General features: G+C 40.6%; 1 protein-coding gene across 7 annotated transcripts in view; it reads right to left on the bottom strand.

The window, feature by feature from the left end:
* Positions 1–24397, bottom strand: part of GRB10 (growth factor receptor bound protein 10) — a 148684-nt gene that overhangs the window by 94900 nt on the left and 29387 nt on the right. For 5 of the 7 annotated variants that reach the window (XR_010610091.1, XM_065667719.1, XM_065667715.1 and 2 more), the window contains exon 2: positions 14677–14774. The exons of 1 other annotated variant lie outside the window; for it this stretch is intronic. Coding sequence is in view for 5 of the 6 variants with exons in the window: in XM_065667719.1 (XP_065523791.1) it covers positions 14677–14727 (51 nt within the window). In the remaining variant the exon portion in view is untranslated. Of the gene's footprint in view, positions 1–14676; positions 14775–21946; positions 22047–24397 lie in introns of those variants that run through there. One more of the 7 variants, XM_065667716.1, reaches the window with a different exon arrangement.

Raw genomic sequence — 24397 nt, forward strand, 5'->3', positions numbered from 1 at the left:
AAGAAGGTACAGGACATTTGATCCTCTTCAACCCACTGCCCTCCACATGCTCAGACCTGTGAAATACAAGGTAGCTCGTCTGTTCTACTTGGCATCAAATCTACTAGCGCTCTAGTTATAGCACTGCAGGCCAGCTGCTTCCAAGAATGCTGGCTTTGGGAGTCAGGTTTTGACAGCACCCTTGCACCAAGTGGATGGGAGACGTTCTGTAAACTGGCTTGGACAGTCTGTCCCAGCGCAGGCTAATGGTGCCCTGCATTAACCTTGGAAGGCTCAGTGCTTGAAATGATGACCTGGTGGACTTTGGGATCCAGCACTGCAGCAACACATCCGTGTGTCTCAGCCAGGGGAGGGAGGAGAGAAGAGTAGAAGCTACCTAAGTTGCAAGAACCACTGTTTCCATGCATTTACATTCTCTTTTAGAGTAGATACTCAGCAACCAAAGCCAGATAATTTAAATTACATTTAAGCATATGCACCCTTATGACTAGGCATCATCTGAAAACCAAAGACTGATGAAACTCTTACAAAGGAATTAAGGCAGCATGAAACACAGAGCAAAGGAATTTATCCCATCTGAAGGTGGGTCTGCTTTCTTAAAGGCAGTAGTGCTATCCCCTTCTGTTGTCTTAATGGTTCAGGTTCATACTCAGAGTTTGAACAGGCCGACATGAAGATGATTCTTCACAGCCCTTCACAGCGCTGATAAAATGGTAAGTCTCCCATGGGGCAAGAGCCCCTGTGCTCACACAGACAGTTAAAATTCAGTAGATGCCAGATTGTTAATGAAATTGTTCTTCAGGTCTTCAAACTGAAAATCTGATAAATTTCAAGTGTCATGTTGAACAACTTCATAGAAGACTACTTTGCAAACCTTACTTGCTTCAACTATAGGCAGTATGGGCCTTATCTCTCTACTTCCTAGTCAGTTTGCTCAATTGCTGCAATTTAGGGTGTGCTTGATACCCCTCCCTCCCTTCCTTCCCTGAAGATACCCCTCCCTCCCTTCCTTCCCTGAAGAGCCATCCTTGGCGCTAGATAAGTAATTAACCAGGTCTAGAAATGGCTGTCCCATCTGATCAAACCTAAGACCCTAATTATATTGACCACACACCTTTCTGCTTAGATAAAGAACCATTTACCTGCTACATGGTGCAATCTGCCCAAAACTAATTGCCCACCTCAGACAAGGACATTTGTAGTTCAGGTAACTTGCTTTCAGTTAAAGTAACTCTTTACACATCTCCGGAACAGCAAGATTTACCTAAAAGGAGATACTAAGGAAATCTCAGATATGGGATAAAGACAGCCATAACCTATTTAAAAAACACCAAAGAAATCACAGACATCTCTAAAGCACAACAATCATGCCTTTTCATGGTTAACAACACAGCATCAGATCTTGTATTGGAACAGACCATCGTGTTCTCCCCTAACCAAATGGCAGGGTTTCACACTCTCAGAGCAAATCAGTAACATAATTTATGCAAAGAAAATAATGCAGTGTAAAGAAATAGTCTACAATACATATGGGTACAAAGAAAAAAAACAGTTCTTTTGTAATGCTTATATTGCAGTAATAGGTTACTTCACAAGCTCTCAGAAAGAAAACGAAAGTTCCAACTATTACTAATAAAATACCTGTATTTCTGCATTTCTTTAATCACGTTTGAATCCTATTTGACCTTCACAATTTTAGGAACATCATATCACCACACCATTCACACTGATGTTCAAAACAGTCCTGAAACTAAACAAAGCCCTCAACAGTGATGATCTGTTAGACTTCATAAAGTCACTGCACCCATATACTAGCAGTGGTTGGACAAAAATTCTAATAGAAACTATGCTGCAGTGCTCCCTACCTGCAAATTGTCAATTCACAACAGCTGGACAGAAAACAAAACAAAAACTAAGGTAAAGACTAACACAGGTCATCCTGGGTATTTCAGTGAGCCAGTGCCTTATCCCCATTTCTCAAAATGAAAGAAACTTGCAGTATTTTCCACATCTTCACAGTCATTGTGAGAATATGAAAAAATAGTAACTAATCTGACTGTAGTCAAAATGCAAGCAGCTCAAAGGTAGTTTTTAGCCTGAGAATTCTTCTCAGTGCTCTGGATACTTCACCTATCTCTAATTCACAAAAATCTAGGTACAATACGAAATGTGCTTAATTGTTACACTTGTTCAGCTATTACTATATGTATATGTTTATATAACTCCATCTCAATGTGGTGGCTGCCATGTTTTCCCCTCCTTGAGGAAAGTGAGCTAACGAGAGGTAGCTTCACCAATTATCCTGCATAAGAAGATGGCTTTATCAGAAAAATCTTTATTGACTTAACATTCTCTAAAGGAAAAAAATGTGCAAAAGCTCAGCAATTTGCATTTAAATAGTAACAGATTACATGTAAAGTTGCAAGCTGTCCCAGAAAAACCCAATACAAAGTGTAAATCTTTAGTTTTTCCACAAACTGGCACTCCGAAAAAAACCTGCTTGCTATAAGCAAGCATGTCAATCACCTCTTCCTGCTTGGAAGGTTTTGGTTTTGTTTTATAACTAGTTGTTCACAGCATAAGTGTGTCAAGTAACCGCTTATTTTGTACAGCTTCTCCCCCCTTTTTGCTAACGCCTACTGGACACATCCCACAAAGTTACCCACAGCACGTCAGAACATAAACTGCAATGCTTCAATGTGGTTAGCAGAAGCAGCTGCTTTAATTCTCCACAAATCCTCTGAATACTGGGCTACATTAAGGCTTCAGCAGTTCAAAGAGTTCCCTAACTATCAGTATGCTACTGGAGGAAGATCTGGTGTAGCACACAAAACAGAGCAAGCAAACCCCTGCAAACAAGACCTGCCCAGATAAAGACCCTCTAAACAGAAAGATTTCTACAGAGACTGGAAAGCTGGTCAGACAGAATAAAAGGTCAAGAAATCCCACAGGTATAACACCACCATGGGCACACAACACTTGATCATGCTGGCTTTAGCAATGCTGAGATGCTACAACTGCTAACCACAAGAATGCTTCTGCAAATGGATTTCTCCAAGAAACGTGAGTGAACTGCGGATGAGCTGCACTTCAAACTGTATTAAAGAGGCTTTAAAACACCTTTCCCTTCTTTTTTCTTCCCTGAAACCACTGCTGAAGATGGGAAGGAAGAATAAGTATGTGACTGGTTTTGTTTACACCTTGCAGTTTAAGGGGCTAGCAGCTTGCACGTGAGAAGCTACCACGCTTCAGCTGAAATGGTGATTAATTGCAGGGATGAGGGATGGTAACTTTTACAGCACAATCAGTATTTATTTCAATACTTTCTCTAGGTTTGAGCTATTCTTTCTACACCAAAAATGCAGACCTATGAAATAAAGCTAGTCAAAAAGATTTCCTGCTGAGATTAAAGTCAAACCAGAGATCAAAAGAAAGAAAGAAATCATAGAATGAGGATGAAAAGAGGCAAACTTTGAATGAGGCTTCAAGAAGCAAGCTGTGGGCGAGAGGAACAAGCTGCCTTCAGGATACAGTTGCACTGAAGACCACTGCATCTAGCTAAAACAACAAAACTAACTATGGCAAATTACCTGGGAGTTCATTGGCACACCACCACAATCCTGACAGCATGTGTGTAATCCTGCATCCTAATAACACATGCTATTGTGTCAGCATCCCTGCTCCAGAAGATGCTAGTGGGGCAGCCAATAAGGAGTTTCTGGTCTTGTGGGTTTGGGTTTATTTGAATCTCTAGGGCAAGTCATGCTCTAAAAGATATGCTGTCAGAAAACTATTTTTCCAACCTGCTCTCATCTAGCATAGCAGTTATGGTTTGCTACTAAACCATCCAGCCAAATCATGTTCAACAGCCAGCAGTTTGTCATCATAAAGGACTCCAGAAAAAAAAAAAAAACAACATGATTGCCAGACATGCCTTTTTCAGAACATCTTTAGCACACTTGGATAACCATTTGCCCATGTCGGGGGGGGGGGAGGGGGATCATGCAGAAATTTCATCAGCACACATGTAGAAAGGCATTCTTCCCATCAAACTGAACACCACACTGTCTTATATTTCTGTAGAGTAGAGAACTAGGCTTCTAAAGCTTCTGAAGCTTTAGTTTGCATTTACCTTAGAACAGCATCTACAGGTGCCTCCAGCTACAAAAGGCTTAAGGTGACTACCTTAAATGTTGATGATGATGTTTGATTTGAAAGAATTCTGAGTCTGTCATGAATTTGAAAAGGAAAAAATGTTCACAAAATTGTGTGTGCATGCATTGGCAGGTAAACATTCTGTAAGCTACTTTAATAAATGTGGATCTGCTACACTCCAGAGACTAACTGAAATGACCTAACAAGTACAATTAATGTGAGACGCTGAAGAACATGTATGAAATCTTTCCAACAGACCTGACAAGGTAACTTCACATAGCAAGTGATCAGTAAGTCAATCAGGGAAGTATTCGGCTTGAGCAAAAAGCCAGCAAAGCCAACTCATGGACAAGGAACTACCAGTTGGGGAGGTAGAGTCTAATGACCACTTGATGCCATACTGTGATGTAAAAAAAGTAAGCAAAAGGAGCAAGACTAGTAGCAGAATTACAGTCCTGGACTGCAGGAGCAGATTTTTGGCTTGCTCAAGGATCTGCTTGCCAGGTTCTCATGGGAAACTGCTCTCAAGGATGGAGGGGCCCAGAACAACAAACTGATCTCCCCAAGACAGCCTCCTCAAAGCTCAAGAATGGTGCATGTTGGCATGCAGAAGGTCACAGGGGAATGGCAGAAAGCCGGGGTGAATGAACAGGCAGCTCCTGCCTCAGCTCAAATGCTGAAATGCAAAGATCGAAGCAGGAAGAGTTTACAAGAAAGAATATGGAGAGTATCTGTCCAAGTGAAGAGCTGGAGTAAGTGAAGGATACCAAGAAAATACAAGAAATGCTTCTACACGTAAGCAAGGGCAAAAGGATGTCTAATATGACCAGCAGGTCGAAGGAGGTGATCCTGCCCCTCTACTCTGCTCTTGTGAGACCTCACCTGGAGTATTGTGTGCAGTTCTGGTGTCCTCAACATAAAAAGGACATGGAACTGCTGGAACAAGTCCAGAGGAGGGCCACGAGGATGATCAGGGGACTGGAGCACCTCCCGTATGAAGACAGGCTGAGGAAGTTGGGGCTGTTCAGCCTGGAGAAGAGAAGGCTGCATGGAGACCTCATAGCAGCCTTCCAGTACCTGAAGGGGGCCTATAGGGATGCTGGGGAGGGACTCTTTGTCAGGGACTGTAGTGACAGGACAAGGGGTAATGGGTTCAAACTTAAACAGGGGAAGTTTAGGTTGGATATAAGGAGGAAATTCTTTCCTGTTAGGGTGGTGAGGCACTGGAATGGGTTGCCCAGGGAGGTTGTGAGTGCTCCATCCCTGGCAGTGTTCAAGGCCAGGTTGGATGAAGCCTTGTGTTGGATGGTTTAGTGAGAGGTGTCCCTGTCCATGGCAGGGGGGTTGGAACTAGATGATCTTGAGGTCCTTTCCAACCCTAACCATTCTATGATTCTATGATTCTATGATTAGTCTAGTTAGTTCTCAGTTGTGCATGGGAGCCAGCAGCTAAGGACACAGAAGATGAATGGCTTGTTTGCCTCAGTTTTTCCTAGTAAAGTTAAGCTTCGCATCTCCCAGTTCTTTGAGCACTGTATCAGCACCTGGGGGACTGAACAATTACTCACAACAAAGGAGGGTTATGGATCACACAAGGTAACTGAACCAAGTCCCTGGGATCAGATGGGATGCATTAGAAGGTGCTGAGGAAGCTGACCAATACCACTGCAAGGCTACTCCCTCTCATCTTCAAAAAGTAAGTCACTGATGAGAGGAGGATCCTGATGACCGCAGAGGCAAAAATCCCATCCATCTTCAACATGAGGATGTGAGGAACCAGAAGCTGGACAGCCTTGTTCAGTTTCTGGCAATATTATAGAACAAGTCCTCCTGGAAACCATTGCCAGGCACACGCAGGACCAAAAAGCAATTGGTTAATCTATTCTGGCTGTTCCAAAGAACAGTCATAACTGACATTTCATAACACAGTTTTATACATTGAAGTTCTTATCTCTCAAGAAACCAAAACATGCTGATTACAGACCATCAAGCTGCCTTCTGATTTCCTCATGCTAGGTTCTTCACATAGATAATTAAGATTTTACAATATTGGCCAATCTTATGAGATTTTAGAATATCTAATTATTTTCATTGGAAAAAGTAGGCACCTCATTTGTGCTCTCCAGAGCCCAAAGCAATCTGCCTCAGACGTAGACGAAGACTGTAGAAAAGTTAACGGCAAACATGAGAAGAACCTACTGCAACAGCATAAAATTCATCAAAAATACTTATGCGCCTCCACTGAAGTATCAGTTTTACTAGAACCCACATGAACTGAAATAATGGTCTGTCATTCTCCTACACTAATAGCTTCAAGAACTTCTTCAAGAAAGGTGCCAACACCACTTTGTCAGAAACCCCTTCCTGAACTGTGCAGAAGTATTCAGCATTCTGGGGAACTTGCCAGCATAACAGTATTTACTGTATGACTAATATGCATTAATGAAGCACAAATGGACAACTATTTACTTGTGTTAATAACTAAAGCACTTTATTAGAGCTAAGGCCTCTAGCATGAAGGATTGCCAGGTTCCCCCACTTGCCAAAATTATGTCAAAATATGGAGCAAGTGTGTAAGACATGAAGAGCTGCAGCCAGTGTGTAGAAGAGTCTTAAGTCATTGTTTAACATTCAGCTTGCAAAGGACAGGCATGCTCCAAAACCACTGGCTGTTTCCGAGGGCTGGTCTTTTCATTGTAGAGGCTAGAATTTCAACTATGCACACTGGCCTTACCAGTATGCAAGCCAAAGATATCTTAAAATAGCAGTAAAGCCTGAGAGCTTTGCTGGGTATTTGTGTTCTACCTTTGACTGCTTGTTCTTTCAAAACCAGAAAGAAAAACACTATCTTAATGCCTCAGATTAAAATATCAATACTATCTAGCATAAAAGGCTATTAATACCAATCTCTGGCCCTTTCTACATGAAGGATTCCTGAAAGCCAATCAATTTAGTAAAATTCCATCCTGAAAAAACAAAGCAAACCCTTCAAGAACTAGGTCCTTGTTCTATGACACACTCTCCATCCCACATCTCCATGAAGGGAGCATACCTGCAATTCTAGAAATAAAGGATACACCTGAAACACAGCAAAGTTTTGTGGGAACCTAGGGAAAACTTTAAAAATAGTATTTCAGGCTGCATTATATTGGAAAACAAAAGAAAAATTCCTAGAAGATGCAAAAGAAGCAGATGAAGATCCTTTTCAGTGAAAGTTAGTGCTAAGTGACCTGAATATTCATCCTTAGCTTTACAAAGTAAGTGGCACATCCACCAGCAAACCCATAGTGAGTTTAAGCTATCCATTCTTGTTTGAATCAGCAGCTTTGGTTCAGGACTCAGTTGCAGAATTACAACTAGCTGGTCTGCAAGCGTAAGAACAAAATGATCCCTGCCATGACACATCACATTTACAGTAACGTTTGGAACCTCCTTATAGAAGCAGAAAATTTATCCTCTCAGAGTCGATCACACTTCAGCAATTTCATGCAGAATCACAGGATTTTGGTTGTGGGGTTGTTGTTTGGAGTTCCCTCCCTCTCTATCAATTTTTAACATTAAAAAAAAACCACAACACAAATGCTTATGAAATACTGTCCATCCTTTGACCAAAGTCTCCCCTTACAGTGTGTATATGGCAAGAAAATCTACTAGGCATAACTTTTCGCAGGGTCTGTATCTAGATATACTTCTTGGAAATACTGAAGTATAAGACAACACAATATCCTTGGTCTTTTCCAAGGATAGAAAAGGCCCGTCTGAGCCAACTGGCATGGATAGCAACACTAAGAATTATCTTAGCCATAGCACTTTCTTAAAAAGTGACAGCTCCAAATGCACAGCAATCTTAAAAACCAAAATAATCTTCTCCACTGGTTATTATTTATGTGAAGCACAGAGCATCTGTTGAAGGAAAGTTCATTGAGAACATACCCTCCCACCCCCAACTACCACAAACATAATTCCAGTTGACTATAACAAGGCCAGTTAAAAAAATAAAGATTTCTATTCTCTTATAATTCAGGTTTCTATTCTCCAGTATATACGCTGACATTTGAAGTACAAAACCGTCTCAGGACTGGTACACAACTTCTCTCTTCTGTTAAGTGAGAGCTGTTACTAACATGAAGATACACATACTGGTAGTTCTCCAAAATAACCAGTTGGTAAACAGCTTGTTAAATATTTACTCATTTGGAAAAGATCCCATTGTAGGAAAAAAAGATACACAGGATTTAGTTTGGTGCTATAGTCTGCTAAACTGTTAACATTACTTCAGAATGGTCTCATGGAGTTTTCTGAGAAAACACCAGAAAATGATCTGTTTTTATCAATGTGGGTGTTTTTACAATCTGGAAGTGGTATCTTAAAAGTTGCATGCAAGTCATAACTTAAAGAGATCCACTGCTTTTGATTTTCCACAGGATCAGTGAAGGTTGGAGGGGGCCTCTGGAGGTTATCTGGTCCACCTCTCTGTTCAAGCAGGGACATCTACAACCTACAGCCAGTTGCCTGCGACCATGTCCAGGTGGCTCTGGGGTATTCCACGGGTGGAGATTCCACTGCCTCCCTGGGCAACCTGTGTCAGTGCTCAGTCATCCTCACAGTGAAAGTGTTGCATGATGTTTAGAGGGAATCTCCTGTGTTTCAGCTTGTGCCCATTGCCTCAGGTCCTGCCACTGAGCACCACTGAAAAGAGCTTGGTACCGTCCTCAGTGCATCCTCTTTTCAGGTATTTATATAGATTCACTAGATCCCCCCTCAGCCTTATCTCAAGTAAAAACAGTGGTAAACCTGAGATTTAAACATCTATGAAAACTGGAGCTAAATCAAGGGACACATTTAAGAGACTGCTTGAATATAATGACATGTCAAGATTTAAAGATAGGTTCAGTCTACTCTTCGAGCATGAAAATATTAATAGGAATATGCAAAATTAAGCTTCTTTACTTGTACTTCCTCACTTGATTTGCAACATCTACACTGTTTCCTCACCACTGTTAGTAATAATGTAAGTAGTAAACAGTACAACTGAACACTAGAGTGGTTTGACTGTTTTTTGGGGGGGTTGATTATATGATTGAAAAACATGGACCGAGTCACTTAAAATTTCTTGCTCCCATTCACCTCCAAAAAAGCTTCATGTGTTGCCAACCAACTTCTGTGTATAGTAGAATAAAAAAGAAGTGCAAACAGTTAAGTACAGGCTTTCAATTGGAACTGCAGGAAGGTAAACTGGCATAGCAAAACAAGTAACTGATGGGTATTTCTTGTACGAAAAGAAACTTAATGAATTGTATAAAAGCACAGCATGAAATGCAAATTTGACACTACTCTGCTTCATATATAATATTCTGATGGAACATGACAGTGGGGGCAAGTGCACTTCCAATGGCCTCTTTAAGAGGTAAGCAACGCATTTTTATTTCAATGCTAGTGAAAACAACTGCTTTTGGAACACTTTTTTAAGCGGATTTATTTCCAAGAAAAATAGAGAGCAGCTAGAAATCCAGCTCCAGTTGCTCTTCAACAAAAACTACCAAGCAGCATCAACTCTATCTGTAAAAAGCATTTGCAGTATGCAGTCAGGGAGACAGATTTCATAATTACACATTGGAGGCAACATGTCTTGTAAAAACATTCACCAACGTTCTCAACTGCTTTGTACTTTGTCTGCTGCAGTCCGTCAACCCTCTACACCACATACATGTAAACTGTTAAAACAAGAGCATCATCAACAAAGTATCTGTTGACTGACACCGTATTTCACAAATCCGATGACTTTCTACATTGGCAGTAGCAACATTTCAGCTTCATTTCTTCATACAATATGTAGAAGAATGACACAATGCAATAATGCTTCTGATGGCTTTTTTTTTTTTTCACCAAGCTATGACCCAGGACTTTGAAAGCCTGCTTGTGCATTCTGGTCCTTTCATGCTAACAGGGCAATATGGAAAACCCAAACTTCAGGCCAAGGGAAAGAAGCTACTGAGCAGGAACAATTGCAGCTGGAGACAGGAGTGGGAATATGTGAGAGATGCAGCTCTGCAGACACCAATGTCAGTGCAGAAGGACAGGAGCAGACGCTTCAGGTGCCAGAGCAGAGGTTCCCCTGCAGCCCATGGAGGGCCCCCACACTGGAGGAGAGGGATGCTCAGAGGATGCTGTGACACCATGGGAAGCCTCCACTGGAGCAGACTCCTGGCAGAACCAGTGGCCCTGTAGAGAGAGGAGCCCACCCTGGAGCAGGTTTGCTGAAGGACTTGTGACACTGTGGGGGAGCCACACTGGAGCAGTCTGTTCCTAAAGGGCTGCACACATGGAAGGGACCCACGCTGGAGCCGTCAGCTGCTGAAGGACTGCACCCCATGGAAGGGACCCACACTGTAACAGTCTGTTCCTGAAGAGCTGCACCCATGGAAGGGACCCACACTGAAGCAGTTCGTGAAGAACTGCTCACATTGGAGAAGTTGGTAAAGGACTGTCTGCTGTGGAAGGGACCTCACTTTGGAGCAGAGAAAGAGCATGAGGAGTCCGCATCTTGAGGAGGAAGGAGCAGCAGAGACAACGTGTGATGAACTGACCTTAACCCCCACTCCCTATCTCCCTGCACTGCTGCAGTGGGAGGAAGTAGAGAAAAAATCAGGAGTAAAGTTAATCCCAGGAAAAAGAGAGAGATAGAGGGAAGATGCTTTTAAGCTTTGGGTTTATTTCTCATTATGCTACCCTGATTTTAATTGGTAATAAATTAACTTTACCAAGTCAAGTCTGTTTTGCCCATGATGGTAATTGGGGAGTGATCTCTCCCTATCCTTACCCTCACCCATGAGCCTTTCACTGTATTTTCTCTCTTCTGTCCAGTGGAGAAGAGCAGTGATAGAGCTGCTTTGGTGGGTACCTGGCATCCAGCCAGGGTCGACCCACAAGTCATAAGAAAGATCTCCATAGTCTCAATAAGCAACTGTAAGTAGTGAAATGAATAAAGATTTTCAAACAGTGTCAGGCAGACAATGAGGGCCAAAATGTAGGTCTTGACAGCCCTTCCCACACAGGTTTTCTGTCTACTTGGACATACCCTGCAATTCATTTTTTTATGCTGTGTTTTCTAGGACAAAAGACATTTGTCAAAAGACAAACACGAACGGCAGCATAACAGTGAATTGAACTGACTGTTCAATTCCAATGAGGCAGAGATAAGAGTCACAAAGAAAGAATCTGGATTTCATAGGAATGAGGATTACAGCATCCCACCAAGATAACGCTGAATTAGAGATAAGCTTTTTTTTTTTTTAACTTTGCTAAACCAGAAACCCTCTCTAACCGCCCAACCAAAGCAAATAACCCCCTAAATGCAACATGCAAGTCTCCCAAAAACCCACACTCACCAAGACAAAGTACCCCTTGGAAAATAATTATAACCTCAATATGCCACAGACTTGGATCAGGCAACCTCCAAAGGGGTCTTCTAACTTAGTGTATCATTTTATGGAAAACGAGGATGAAGGCTGCCATAGTAAAACCTGCAGAACCTACGCCTAGCTGGTCCTCCAGCTGAAGGCAAAGAAATGTGACTGTCGTAGTAACAGCAGTGCCTCATCTTCACATCCACAAATCTGACATCATTAAAGAAGGCTATTACAGTAGCTGGCCTCTAAATGATTAATCTTGTTAGATATTCCCTACTCTTGAAGGGCACAAAGCTTCAAGTATGATGTGCAATGTTCTGGTCTCTAATAGTCCTCTGGTCAAGAGGACTATTAGCAATCCTGAAATCCACAGCTCTGTACATGTAGGGGAAAACAATTTCCATTTTCTCCCTATTTTGTGACCAAGTGCTTGTAGTGCATTTCATACCAAGTCAGATGATGAGTATGATGTGAACAAGTGTCTTCTCTAATAAGAATTCAGCTCTCTCAGAACAAACTCTATTAATTATTACTAAAGTGATGCCTGCATCTTTCTTATGAGAAAATAAACAGAAGGCAGAAAATAGATGAACAGAACAGTGCTGCATGCCCAGTGTTTTAGCTTCAGAAACTGAGAAAAATAAACCCCACATCCTTTTGTTATTTATGTCATTGAGACTTGTGCAATTCATGCAAAGGGTTAAAGAACTAACTCTTCCCCCCCGAGTTAAAGTCACTGCGCATAAATACTGTTGTGACTACAGATTGCAAAAGAACGGAAACACAGTAAATCATCCCATTTTTTTTCTGAGAAATTCTGGGACTATGTTCTGAATTTCCAGGAACAGAAGATAAACACTGCCAATTCTCACTGCCGGATTTTTATTGAAGAGTTCGAGAATTTGGAAAGGGCTCCTGAAAGCCACTAAAAGGTAGTATTGATTTTTTCCACAAAGCTAGAGATTGTTTCTAGGAGAATGCACCCCGTGTGACTGGTTTGTGTGCTAACTCCTGAGAAAGCAAAAAAAAAAAAAAAAAATACACAAACACATAATAAAAAAAGGCTCTTAAACAAGACCTGAAAGCTTCTCACAGCAGCAAACACTGCAAGGCAGAGCCCACTAAGAAAAGCTGGAAATCTTGCCCGACTCCCCCAAAACATCAAAAAGAAGGGTAGAAAGGGGCTGGCAACAAAGCATCCTTAAGGATATTCTGTACTTCACTTATCCAGGTTGTCATTTCTCTTGCTGTCTGCTTTCAATGCAGTCCTCAACTGAACCCATCATTTTACCGTGAACACTTAAGTTATAACATTAAGGTCCCAACCTCGTGGGCTCTGGAAGAATCTTCTCTCTAGACTTCCATTCAGATTAAGTCAGCAAAATGTACTAGAAAAAAATAGAATACTTCTTCACACACTAATCTAGAGCATATTTAGTTTAACCTTCTTTCAGCCCTTTACCAACACAATACTGGCACTGCAGCCAAATTTGAAAGACAAGTTGATGAAAGCTTCTAAGTCAGATTTAGTAGGGGTGGAAAAACAGATGTTCAGGATTTTTTTCATGCAAACTTCACTTCTGATAGAAGGCACAGTAGTTGTGAATGGGCTTCCAAAGCTAGTCTTTAAGCTGGTTATAAGCACTTAGGATAGTTAACACAGTAACGTATGACAAAAATAATTAAGACAGTGGGAAAGTGGCCCTTTATTAAGTTACCTATGTTTCTCTGACACTTTTAGTCTTTTCACTGCCCCAGACTAAAGCCGATTATCAACACGGTTAGTAAGAGCAAGAAGTACCACCAGGAAAATTTGCATTCTTACTGCTTATGAACCACTAAAGACACTATTTTCATGTGAAAGTGAGAACTTGCAGCTCAAAAATGACTGCCTACAATGTCAAGTTTCTCTTACATAGCTCTCCTCTCTCTCTGCTTTGTATCATGACTCAGATGATGCTCTAAATGAATTGGAAGCATAATTTCAAAGCATCAAAATTATGAAGTCCAGACACATCTATCCACATATTCTTTTAAAATCATAACATCCAGGTACAGTAACACCTGATTACTCAAATTCCGTTCCATTTTTATAGCTGCAAAAACAGTTACAAAGGAACTGCTATATTTTTTTTTGTTATCAGGAAAAGCATTCAGGTACATTCAACTGACAACTCGGCACACACTAACATTAGTCGTTTAATTCAAAGATTCCTGTTGGGGAATAAAACTGTAAATTAGCATGTTATGAAACAAATGTATAAATCCTATAGAGGTTTGCTGAGAGTTTGTTGGTGGTGGTGTTTGGCTTTTTGCTTTTCTTTCAAATGACTAGCATGACACTAGCAATCACTACTAGTAATGCTTCTCTTGGGAGAAGAAGATTTCAGTGTCACATGATACTCTGTTTAATTATTTATCTGCAGGGCCCAAAATCATAACTGAATCCTTACGGTGATGAGCACACTATGAAAACAAGAGGAAAAAAAGGGCAAAAAACAGGTCATGTCCAAAATAACAAATTTGCAGTTCCATAAAGAATACAAAGTGTGCATTGTGTCAACCAAAATTGCCTGGGAAAAAACAACATACGAGAACTTCAACAGTGCATTTTTGCCTAGCACCTTCGATTTGAGCTGATTTTTTTTTTAATATATTCTTTGTAATATGCCATATTGGCTGCTTAGATACAGCATAATGACTCAACAAACATAGGATCTACCCAAGTGTAAAAATCTCTGCCTTTGTTCCTACAAATATAGTGTCGAGCAAACACTGATACTTTTTGGTGCAAGGCATTTCACTGGAATTAAAGCCTGCTTTTTTGCTGTTGTTGTTTTTGGACACAAGTACCTTCTCCCAAATATGAACTGGCCATTTTGAGCACAGGTATCAAACATTAAATCAGTATATATTAGTGACCCAATTTTTTCAGCAGCAGGTCTTGAATACAGGATGGTAACAGAGGCTCTGTTCCCAAACATTCACAAAACCCAGAGAATTGCCAGACAGCTATTAGCAGTTTGATGAAAAGTTTGAATGCACAATCAATCACTGGCACACAGCAATATGATGGTACAAGCTGACAGGAACATGCAGTTTCATAACTTACTATCCGATAAGGAAGATGTAAAAAGGAGTCTGGGCAGCCAGCTAAAGCCATTTGTTCCTTCAAGTTTTCTTCAAATTACATCTACTGCTTCACAGGACCTGTGGAGTACAAACAAACTGTCAGAAACCATACTGAAGACATTTCATCAACTCATTGTTGAAAACAGTTGGAGGGCAAAGACCGAGAAGAGCAAGATGAGGTGATGAGGATTTGCATCAACTTGGAGTAGCAAATCTGCACGTTTGCTGTCTGTATCCTACAAAACACTTTCAAATGGGTATTTCATTCAACGACTACTCTCATGCTGAATGGCTCCTCCCTTATTTCCACAATCCAGGCAAAAAAAAAAAAAAAAAAGAAAGCCTCTCTTCACATCTAGACCCTAACCAGTTGAAGACTGGCTCTCTCCAACTGAGGATATGTTATTAAGCGGGGAAAGAAAACACTGAAATCTGGGAGTTAATTAGTATGTCAGCCATTTATCACAGAATCACTCAGGTTGGAAAAGACCCATAAAATAGATATCATCACGCAGCATTAGCCTTCAACACCTAATAGCACAACTTCACCCTTTCCTGCCTGCCTTTTCTCTCACAGCTTTATTCTAATGCAAAATATGAAATAGGGTGCCCCATGCAAATCTGCATTTAAGTCTTGCATTTCTGAATGATTATTAGCAGCAACTTCACAGGGTAAGAAGCATTTCTTTTAAGCATCACTTCCGTGATCAAATAGAGCTTGAAAAGGAATCTGTTGCAGGTGGATATGGCTAAAGAACTAAAAGTGACTAAAGAGAATGCGGTATTAATCCAATGTCAATAAAATTAAGTGCTGCTTCCAAACAAGGAAACAAAACTAAACAAAACCCTATAAATAAAGCACTATTTGCTGGTCCCAGCATTTCTCCCAACCAGTGGCATTCAGAATGAGACATCCCTGCAGGTCTCCAAGCAGGTGAAAAAAGGGTGGCACAGGGAGAGAGACAGCAGACTGCAAAGCACAGCCACAACTTCCACTCCTACTACAAGTGAGCTCCTTTCTTGTTCACTGTTAATTATCAATCACATACGCAAAACAGAAGTTGAATTTTAAACAGGCTCTCTAGTAGGCATGAACTGTCACCAAACTAAAGCTCCCAGCAAGACTTCTAGGACAGTTAAGTCATGGACAAGGGTAAAAGACATCTTGGAAAAACTGCTCCTGGAAGAGTTCCAGCCCATGGTCCACACAGAACATACACTCCTTAAGGAAGCTGTCTTTTACCTAGTGCCAGGATAAGTTCATCTGAAGTATGGTAACCACCTCCCCTATAAGAAAGGCAGGCAAACTCTTGGGAGCTTCTTTCCAGGAAGAAGTTGCTGGGCTTCTGTTGTTTTCCTGAAGTAGCAACTTTCTGGGATCAAGTCATATAGCCAGTTACCTTGGAAGGATACTGGTTTGGCAACATCAAGTTTGAAAATCTGTTTAACCTGATCTGAATAAATCGGGTTGCTTATTCTAGATACTTTCTTCTACAGCATTTAATACCACATCTGAAAGAATTTATACTGGGGGGGAAGATCACCTCAAACACCTAACTCTGTAGGCACAATATCCAACTGGTATTGTTACTAGTCTTTAAAGCATACAAACAGCAGTCTACAGCCATCTAACTCATACGCCACATCTAAAAGTTTGCAGTAAGCTTTTAAGAGAGATGTGAATATCTCATTTTCAGAGCTAGATTTGCCTCATTCAGCCAGCTTGTTCTGGGAGAATTAAGCACAGATTTATGGAAACCTCTTCTCTTGAATGATTCATGTAAAAGAAAAAAAAAAGTAAAGAAAGAATTTAATTTTAGGGAGTAGAGATTTCTGCAAGTACATCTACGGTGAAATTAGGCAAGCCACTGGAATAGATGCTCTGAAGTTGGTACAATGCATCAATAAACAAAAGAGAACTGTATTATTAGCCTGTAAATCAACCAAGATTAAAAGAAAGTTTAGTTACAGGGATAAGGAAAAAGAATTCAGCCTTACACTGCAACAGTTTTATGTTTATTATGTTTTCAGTATTTAGAGAACAAGAACAGGCACTGCTGTAAATTTAACTGTAGGTTATTTAGGACTCAGTATCACAATACTGGTCGGCCTCTTGATGTTTCAAGCAAAAGGCACTGATTCACTTATAGCAAGACAGATTAAATATGTTCCTAAACAATACCAGACCAATTTGTCTACTCCAGGGCGTGCTGCAGTTTATGCCACAGCCCCATTACGCCAATGGAAGATCATAAATTACCTCGAACAATAGCTGGAGTCAGGACTGCATTATTTATCAAGACCCATTTGCTTCACTGCTACATTCTTGAGTATTCATTTGTTAACACCGCAGAAACAGAGGAAAGCAATATCTCTAGATGATATCATTCCTGGTCAGTCACACATTCGCTGATTTAAGATCGCATCTCTTTTGTCTGTCTAAAAGCAGTTTATCAAAGTACTCCTACCCTAAGAATATAAAAAGCCTTTGCTCACCTTTAAGATCTAAGGTTCTGCTGTACCACATCAACAAGTAGTAAGTTTTACAGGGACAGAACTCTATGCCAATTCATGCATTCAGCAGATAAAAACTAAGATTTAACAAGAAAGAGTAAATCAACTCTTTGTTTTTGTCTTTAAACATGATTTTTAGCATGCCAGTTATCTTCAGAGACCATAACCACATGCAAATTTGCTTGTCCTTTCCATGTGCAAGTTAAACAGCACAAATCAAAGAGACATTTAAGTGCCAAGTTACTGCCCTTATCCTGAAACACCTTAGATGGGGAAGGGCAACTCCAAAGGACTGCAAACATAAAACAAGCTATGTAGTTGATCACTATTACAAAACTCAGGACATTCAGTGGCAAGAACAACTGTTGTGCAGCACTGAGCCAGACAGCCTATGCACATTCAAAACCAAGTGACTTCATGGACTTTCACTGGCTTGAGAGGTCCTTCCCAGACAGTCCTTGAATGAAGGATAGTCACAATAAACCAAGTTTCATAGGTCATAAGATTTGCTTTTGGTATGATACTGTCACTCCTAAAGAATGGTCTATCGTGAGGAACAGTTTTGATGTCTCAGCCTCTTAAGTGTTAAACCAGCTCACATCATCTAAACAAAGACTGATATTCATCTTGCATGGAAAACGTTAAAGGTACGCACCCTAGACACTACCACTGCTCTGAATGAGTTGGTTTTAGTCACAAGCAAATTTCCCACCTAACCAGTAGATTAAGTTATCTATTAACAGCAAATTAAGCCTGTCACCAGGTACGCTTTTTTGATTTATCTCTTGCTCTCTGCATATTCCCAGCAGAGGAAACAGTATCTCACCCAGCACTCTGGAAGCACACACAGCCTACGCACCTACAGATACTGCGGTAGGAAGATGGCAGGGGTATGGTCATTCTGCCAATTCAGGAAGTTTTCCAGGTTCTACATGTGCCATCTGTCAAAGTCTTTAAATTCAAGAGAAAAATAATTTTTAAAACGCAATCACTTGCAGATTAGTTAGGAACAGGAGGAGGGAGGGGAAAAAAACACCCAGAAAATAATATAACCTGGCAGAGATGCAAGACAAGCTCCAGAGCTCTTGAAAACTGGAGCTGTGCTCTTTTATGAAAGGTAGCTTACTAACTTTTTAACACTATTCCCTTTCAAGTCCTAGGTATTTCATTATTTTTCTTCCATAATGTTCTGCTTTCTGTAATTGAACAGCTGTGGAAGAGCGAGGCAGTAAAAGGCTTCAATATAGCCTTAGATTTTGACCTACCTGAAGACCTCAGGTTTAACACACAGGTTAAAAACCTTTTCCTCTCTTTTATCTATCTTTCACTCTCTCAGACAGTCAGTGTCACCACTTCCTTTCTCCCCACATTATAGCATGAGGCTCAGCTGACTGAACCTGCATTTTTATGAGGAATTAGAACAAAGTCTTAAAACAACTGAGTTCATACAACAGTCTCCCCTAAGTCACCTTCAGGAATGCCTGGGTCAACTCTGCTGGACTTACAATTCAGCATCATGAAGAACCAGGGGAAAAAACCCAAAACCAACTGTCTTGTTGGTCCACACAAACATCTCCAAGATCTCAACCGTCCACCCACCTGGCTCCAGGTTCCCCACTACTCATAGCATCTAGGAAAGTGTTTTGTTTTTTTCTAAAAGACCTATAGACCTACATATATATATATATGTATGTATGTATGTATTTGATATATATCATTGAAGCATGGCTTCAAGATAAAGTAAATGGATGCATCTATCAATCCTACACCAACACGAGGGCACGAGGACACGTAGACTTATGCTTTCTTACCAGACTGCTCCTATTGCCATAGTTACAATGGAAATAAGATTTGGATGTGAGCAGCACAAAGCATGCCAGCCAATTTTCTGTAACTGAAAGACCTGACAGCTAACAGTATCCCCAGCTGCATTTAAATCACAGGATCCAGATGTTCTTTTCCATGCATAGACAAGATCTACACAACTTCTTACAAGAAGGAAGCCTGACCACCTGGGCTGGAAATAAAGTGCCACCAGATACCCTAGCTGGCTGGACGAGGGAGCCTATCTGGCTGGATCAAGATCCTAAAGCACCCTCGGCAGCACTCACGTTTGCCACCAGACTCCATCATATCTCTAGCAATAAGTATGTAGAAGGATTTCTAAAGCGATTTCACCTCTTTTGGTGGTGGTTTCAGGTAGAACCTGTGTCAGGTTACAAGCCTGAGGATGCCCTCCACTCCCAAGGTGATCCTTTGGTCAGCAGGACTCAAATGTTCATTAGTGCAGGCTGCCAAACAATACAACCGAAAGACTCTGACTTCAAGCCAATACTGGCAGCTTCCTGTGCAAAGAACAACGCAGCATTGCCCTGTTCAGCTCAAGAGAACTGGATTCATCATCTCAAACCATTTCCCCATTTTACTTACTCCAAACACATGCTTGCTTCTCTCTCCAGCTCTGAACATCCCTCCCCACATCCAAAGTCTCCAGTTTTCCATGCTGAAAACTAGTACTAGGGCAGTCTCCCTTCAAACAAGTTATTTTGCCTCCAAAACACCTTCAAAAACACTCCAGAACACCATCACTCCCCTAACCACAAAAGACTCAATGATCATTGACATCCTGATGGCCTATTGATATTAGCAATAGGTAACATTCAAGAATACTTTCACATTTCCCAGTTTCTTCCCTCTTCCCTTGCATGAGTTAGTATGTGCACCCACATTGTTACACATACATACCCCAAAAGCCATTTGCAAGTCTATGATATAGAGAAACTGCCTAACTAGAGTACTACCTTGAACATCTTTGAAAACAAAGCATTGTTCTAGTTAAAATTTCAACTGAGTGTTGCACACTAAAATGAAAAGCACTGTTCAAAATATAAATCAATCAAAAGCACTTCAGTTACGTCCAAACACTCCCACGATTCCTTACTAAAAAATCTGGTCTTATAAAAAAAGGGAATATAATTCTCTTTGCCATTCTTAATTGCAAAGCTGTTAGTCTAAATATTACACCTTGTAAAGGAAGCCATTTGCCATTGTAATTTTGCCAGAAAATGAAGAATCTTGGCAACAGCAATTGAGGCTTTTGAAAGCCAAAACAGATATACTTCAGAAGAAGCACAGAAGAGCTGATGCCATCCCACTTCAAGTCTTGCCAAATAAAATTAAATAAAATATATGCAGTTCAGCATTTTTTGGTTTCCTGAAGCTGCCTAAAATTCTGAAAAGGCTTCTCAAGACTCATAGCCTGTGAATTCATGTTCAGCTCCTGACAGAGCAGCTTCACTAACAGCAAAGAAACAGTCCTGGAAGAAAAACAGTTACTTTGCACCTAGCCCACTTAAGTAAGGATTTTTCTCCCTTGTCCCCGAAGGACGTATTCCAGTAAAAAAAAATAAAAAAAATTAAAATAAAATAAAATAAATAAAATAAATGCTATAACAAATTTTGGAAATATTTATGAAACTCCGTAGCTTCATTATCTCCCCCGATCACTGGAAATCCTCCTCTGCCTCTTAATAGCTAAATCCATAGCTTTGAAGCAGGAGCTTTGACAACTAAACAGAATGTACCAGAGTCTAAATGAAATGTTAATTAGACAGAAACTAAAAGAACTATGCAGTATACAGTAGACAATCCCACCATCAAGCCATACACAGAAGCAGGGCAGGTCCATAGACACCTGACTGGGACAAAAGATGCAGCAAGGCAGCCCAAGGACAACTTCAGCTGAAAATGCCATGCTTAGTAGTCTCTGATTCTGTATATACCCTTCCTCACTACATTCACTTCCAGAAAAACAAAAAACACTGCTTCTATCCTCTGTGTTGTCATTTTCTTGCATTTTTTTTTCTCTCTACAATCTAGTCTCATTTCTCATAACACAGAATCCAAAGTTTTGTAAGCAGTTTGGGAAGCAGCCTAAATAATTATTTCCTTCTGTTATTTTAGGCTTTTATTATCTAACCTGAAGACTTAGAGTGAAGTTATACAACAGTTAAGATGATTTAATAGCTTGTTACTGCCAAGAACAGGACAGACATCCCACTCTCTTCATCAGCCCTTGCTCTGCTTTCTTCCTCCACTTCCTCCCAGCAACTTCATGGCATTCCCTCCTTCTCCCCCTTTCGTGCCATGTTAATGAGTTCAGCTTCTGTTAATTAACTTGTTTGTTTTGCTGGGTTAGTTTTCTGCTAAGGAAGCAAGTGCAATAAACTTACATCTGACAAGCAGCTCAGCTGGCACAATGTGAATGGCAGGAGAGCATGAGCAAGAGGGGAAAGGAACAGCATCACCCCTTTCCAGCAGCAGCAAACTAGTACATCAGCAGAGGCAACCTGTGAACTTCCATTTTCTTTATTTACTGCCATTAGGAGCCGGCAAACCTATCCTACTGCATGTCCGTGAGAATTACTGCTTTCCAGGCATCTCACACAAGTTAAATATTTGGGTAAGTCTCCAAACAAAATATAAAGTTGCATTTTCTAGAAGGCACTTTTCCCTTGTGGTACCTACTCAAGTAAAATGTGCCTCTGTTACGTACATACCAAAGCATTGCTTTTTGCATCCAACACACTAACAAGCCTTTATGCTTTCAACCTGCTACTCATCTGAACCATCCTTCCCCATGCACAGGGGTGGCTCAAGACCCCCAAACCAGAGACTGAACTACACACAAGACAATCTCCCACTCAACCCCTATATTAATGGAGGAAGTTCCTCACCCTCTGTACAATGCTTTTTCTATTGAAGAAAATCAGATCTTTACAGATGCTGGTGGAAACAGCAGCTTTATCTACAACACTCCTTCATTTTGGAGGAGAATCTTCTGGAGTATGCAGAAGCCTTTCCTCCCTTTTTGACTGAGGCAGAAGACAAAGATATATCTAGAAAAAAAAACCAAACAAGAGAACACACGGCAATTTTTATCACATGACACACTGATCAGTTTTTCAAGCATTTTAGGTCTGTTTCATCCAAATGATCCGTTCCTCAATCATTACAGTTATTCACAGCCTATTTTTCTTTGTCTGGATGCTTTTTACAAGGAAGTTTGCTTCTTGGTAAGATTCAGGCAGGGGGTCTCAGTAAAGCTTCTCACCAAATGTACCGGTTTTTGTAACACAGTACTTGCCACAGAGCACCATCCATAGGACTGACCTCAAAACTAACATCCACACTCATGCACAGAAAGTTATAGGCAGGTATCTATCAATACCACCTTCATTGCTCCTTACATCTCTCCTGCCTGTCAAATTTTTCAGGTGGGTTAAAATACTTTTCCTGGGTTAAAAAAAAAAAAAAAAAAAAATAATCATTGTGGAACAAGGATGTTGGACGGGTTTTTCATTTTGATGATTTACAGGGGTTTTTACACCAATAGTTAACACAGTAAGTGTACATGTGTCACTTGCTGTCCTCTTAGTACAAGCTTTTTTTGGAGAGTTATTAACTAGGATTATCAAATGCTTTTATTTAGACAGCGAGGTTCAAGTTTTTAAAGCAAATCAATCAACAGAGGCTTTTATAGTTATCTATAATTTATGCTCGTGAATAAGCACTAGTTTATTTACATTGTCGAATACCATATAAACGGTTGAAGCTGGTAGGCAAGTTTAGACATTTAAGTTCAAACAGCAGGCTACTCACTGAGATGGTATCTTTTTGAGATACCACAAGAGGTACACTTAAGTGTACAGGTTATTCTCAATATACCTCTTGTTCACATGGCTAGAACACTTGAAAGAAAGCCTTTCTGCTTAGCCTCTGAAAAAATCACATGCTGTGAGTACAGACACATTCCCCAATGGCAACAATATATTAAGGCACCCTCCAAAGAATTTTATGGTGACATATTCCAAAATATGGCTTATTCTAAGGAATTCAACTTTTCAAAAAATTAACAAAGACACCACAATATCAGCTGAAACACAGCAAAGGAGTACGTAATAGCAGTAAGTAGTAAAAATAAACAAGCAAACCCATTTTATCACTCATGCACAGCAGGGTAGGAGTTACCGTAGTATAGCTGGTAAGTGATAACTCATTAAAGCCATGACTAACTCAACCATATAAGTAAGCTTTGGACTACATCAACCCCAACAAGCAGACGATGGCCAACTCTGCTTCTAGTTGCAAAGACTGCAAGGAGGCAACTCCAATACTGTGTTGGTCTTGAGACAAAGTCTTGTCTATTCAAGAGGGATATATGCAAGAAATGCAAAGGGGATTCCAAAGAAACCTAAGGCAATACATAGACCCTTGATCAACTGGAACATAAAGATTGTGCTGTTCCAGCTTGGAATATGCAATTTGGAGGATGCACTCACATTCACTCCTGTGCAACGAAGCACCAGCAGTACCAGAGCACACTCAATTGTAAAAAAACCTACTTGCAGTTTTAAGATCCTGATGCCATAGATACCTCGTGTATTTTAACACTGCCTTACTAACAAATCACAACAATCTCTTCCCAGAGCAAAGAGACCATTTTGTAATCCCAGATGCATTTGCTGGTATTATGCAACGCACAAGCTCCAAATCCATGGGTAGCTTACAGCTAGCAGCAGGCAGGCAGTGCTGCAGCAGCACCCAACTTTGAGGACACAACTAGAATGTTACTGGTGCTCTATTCTTGAATACAGGCTGGGAAATGAGAAAAAAAAAAAAAAGAAGTCTTTCTTACCCCTTTATGCTTTTCAGCCCTTGAAAAACAGTTTCAAGCTGACATCTCAAAGGCAAGTATGTTGACCTACTTGCAAATATACCACCCTGGGACAAACAGGGCATAGCTTTTCCAACTAAGTGTAAACACAACAGAAAATACACTTACAGAATAGGTTAATATTTTGTAGAAGGGTTAATGTGTTAATGTTCAACTAAAAGCCGAGGTCTGGCCAACTGATCACATGTTCATGTGCATTAGTGTACATTTATTTACTGCTATTAACTTGCACCTGCAGAGAGAGAGAGAGGAAGAAAGAGAGAGTATTCCTTCCTTTGATCCTGAAGGTCACAAGGTGACTGAAATCCTAGCTTAATGAAGACTCTAGTGGGGTTGCAATTGTCACAGCTTCCATCAACCCTTACAAAACGCAGCACTGGAAAGCACAGGAAAGAAAGCTGAAGTAATACCACCCAGGCTTCATAGACTATGTCAACTTAATTAGAATGGT

Source organism: Lathamus discolor, chromosome 2 (assembly GCF_037157495.1).
Source record: "Lathamus discolor isolate bLatDis1 chromosome 2, bLatDis1.hap1, whole genome shotgun sequence".
NCBI lineage: Eukaryota > Metazoa > Chordata > Aves > Psittaciformes > Psittacidae > Lathamus > Lathamus discolor.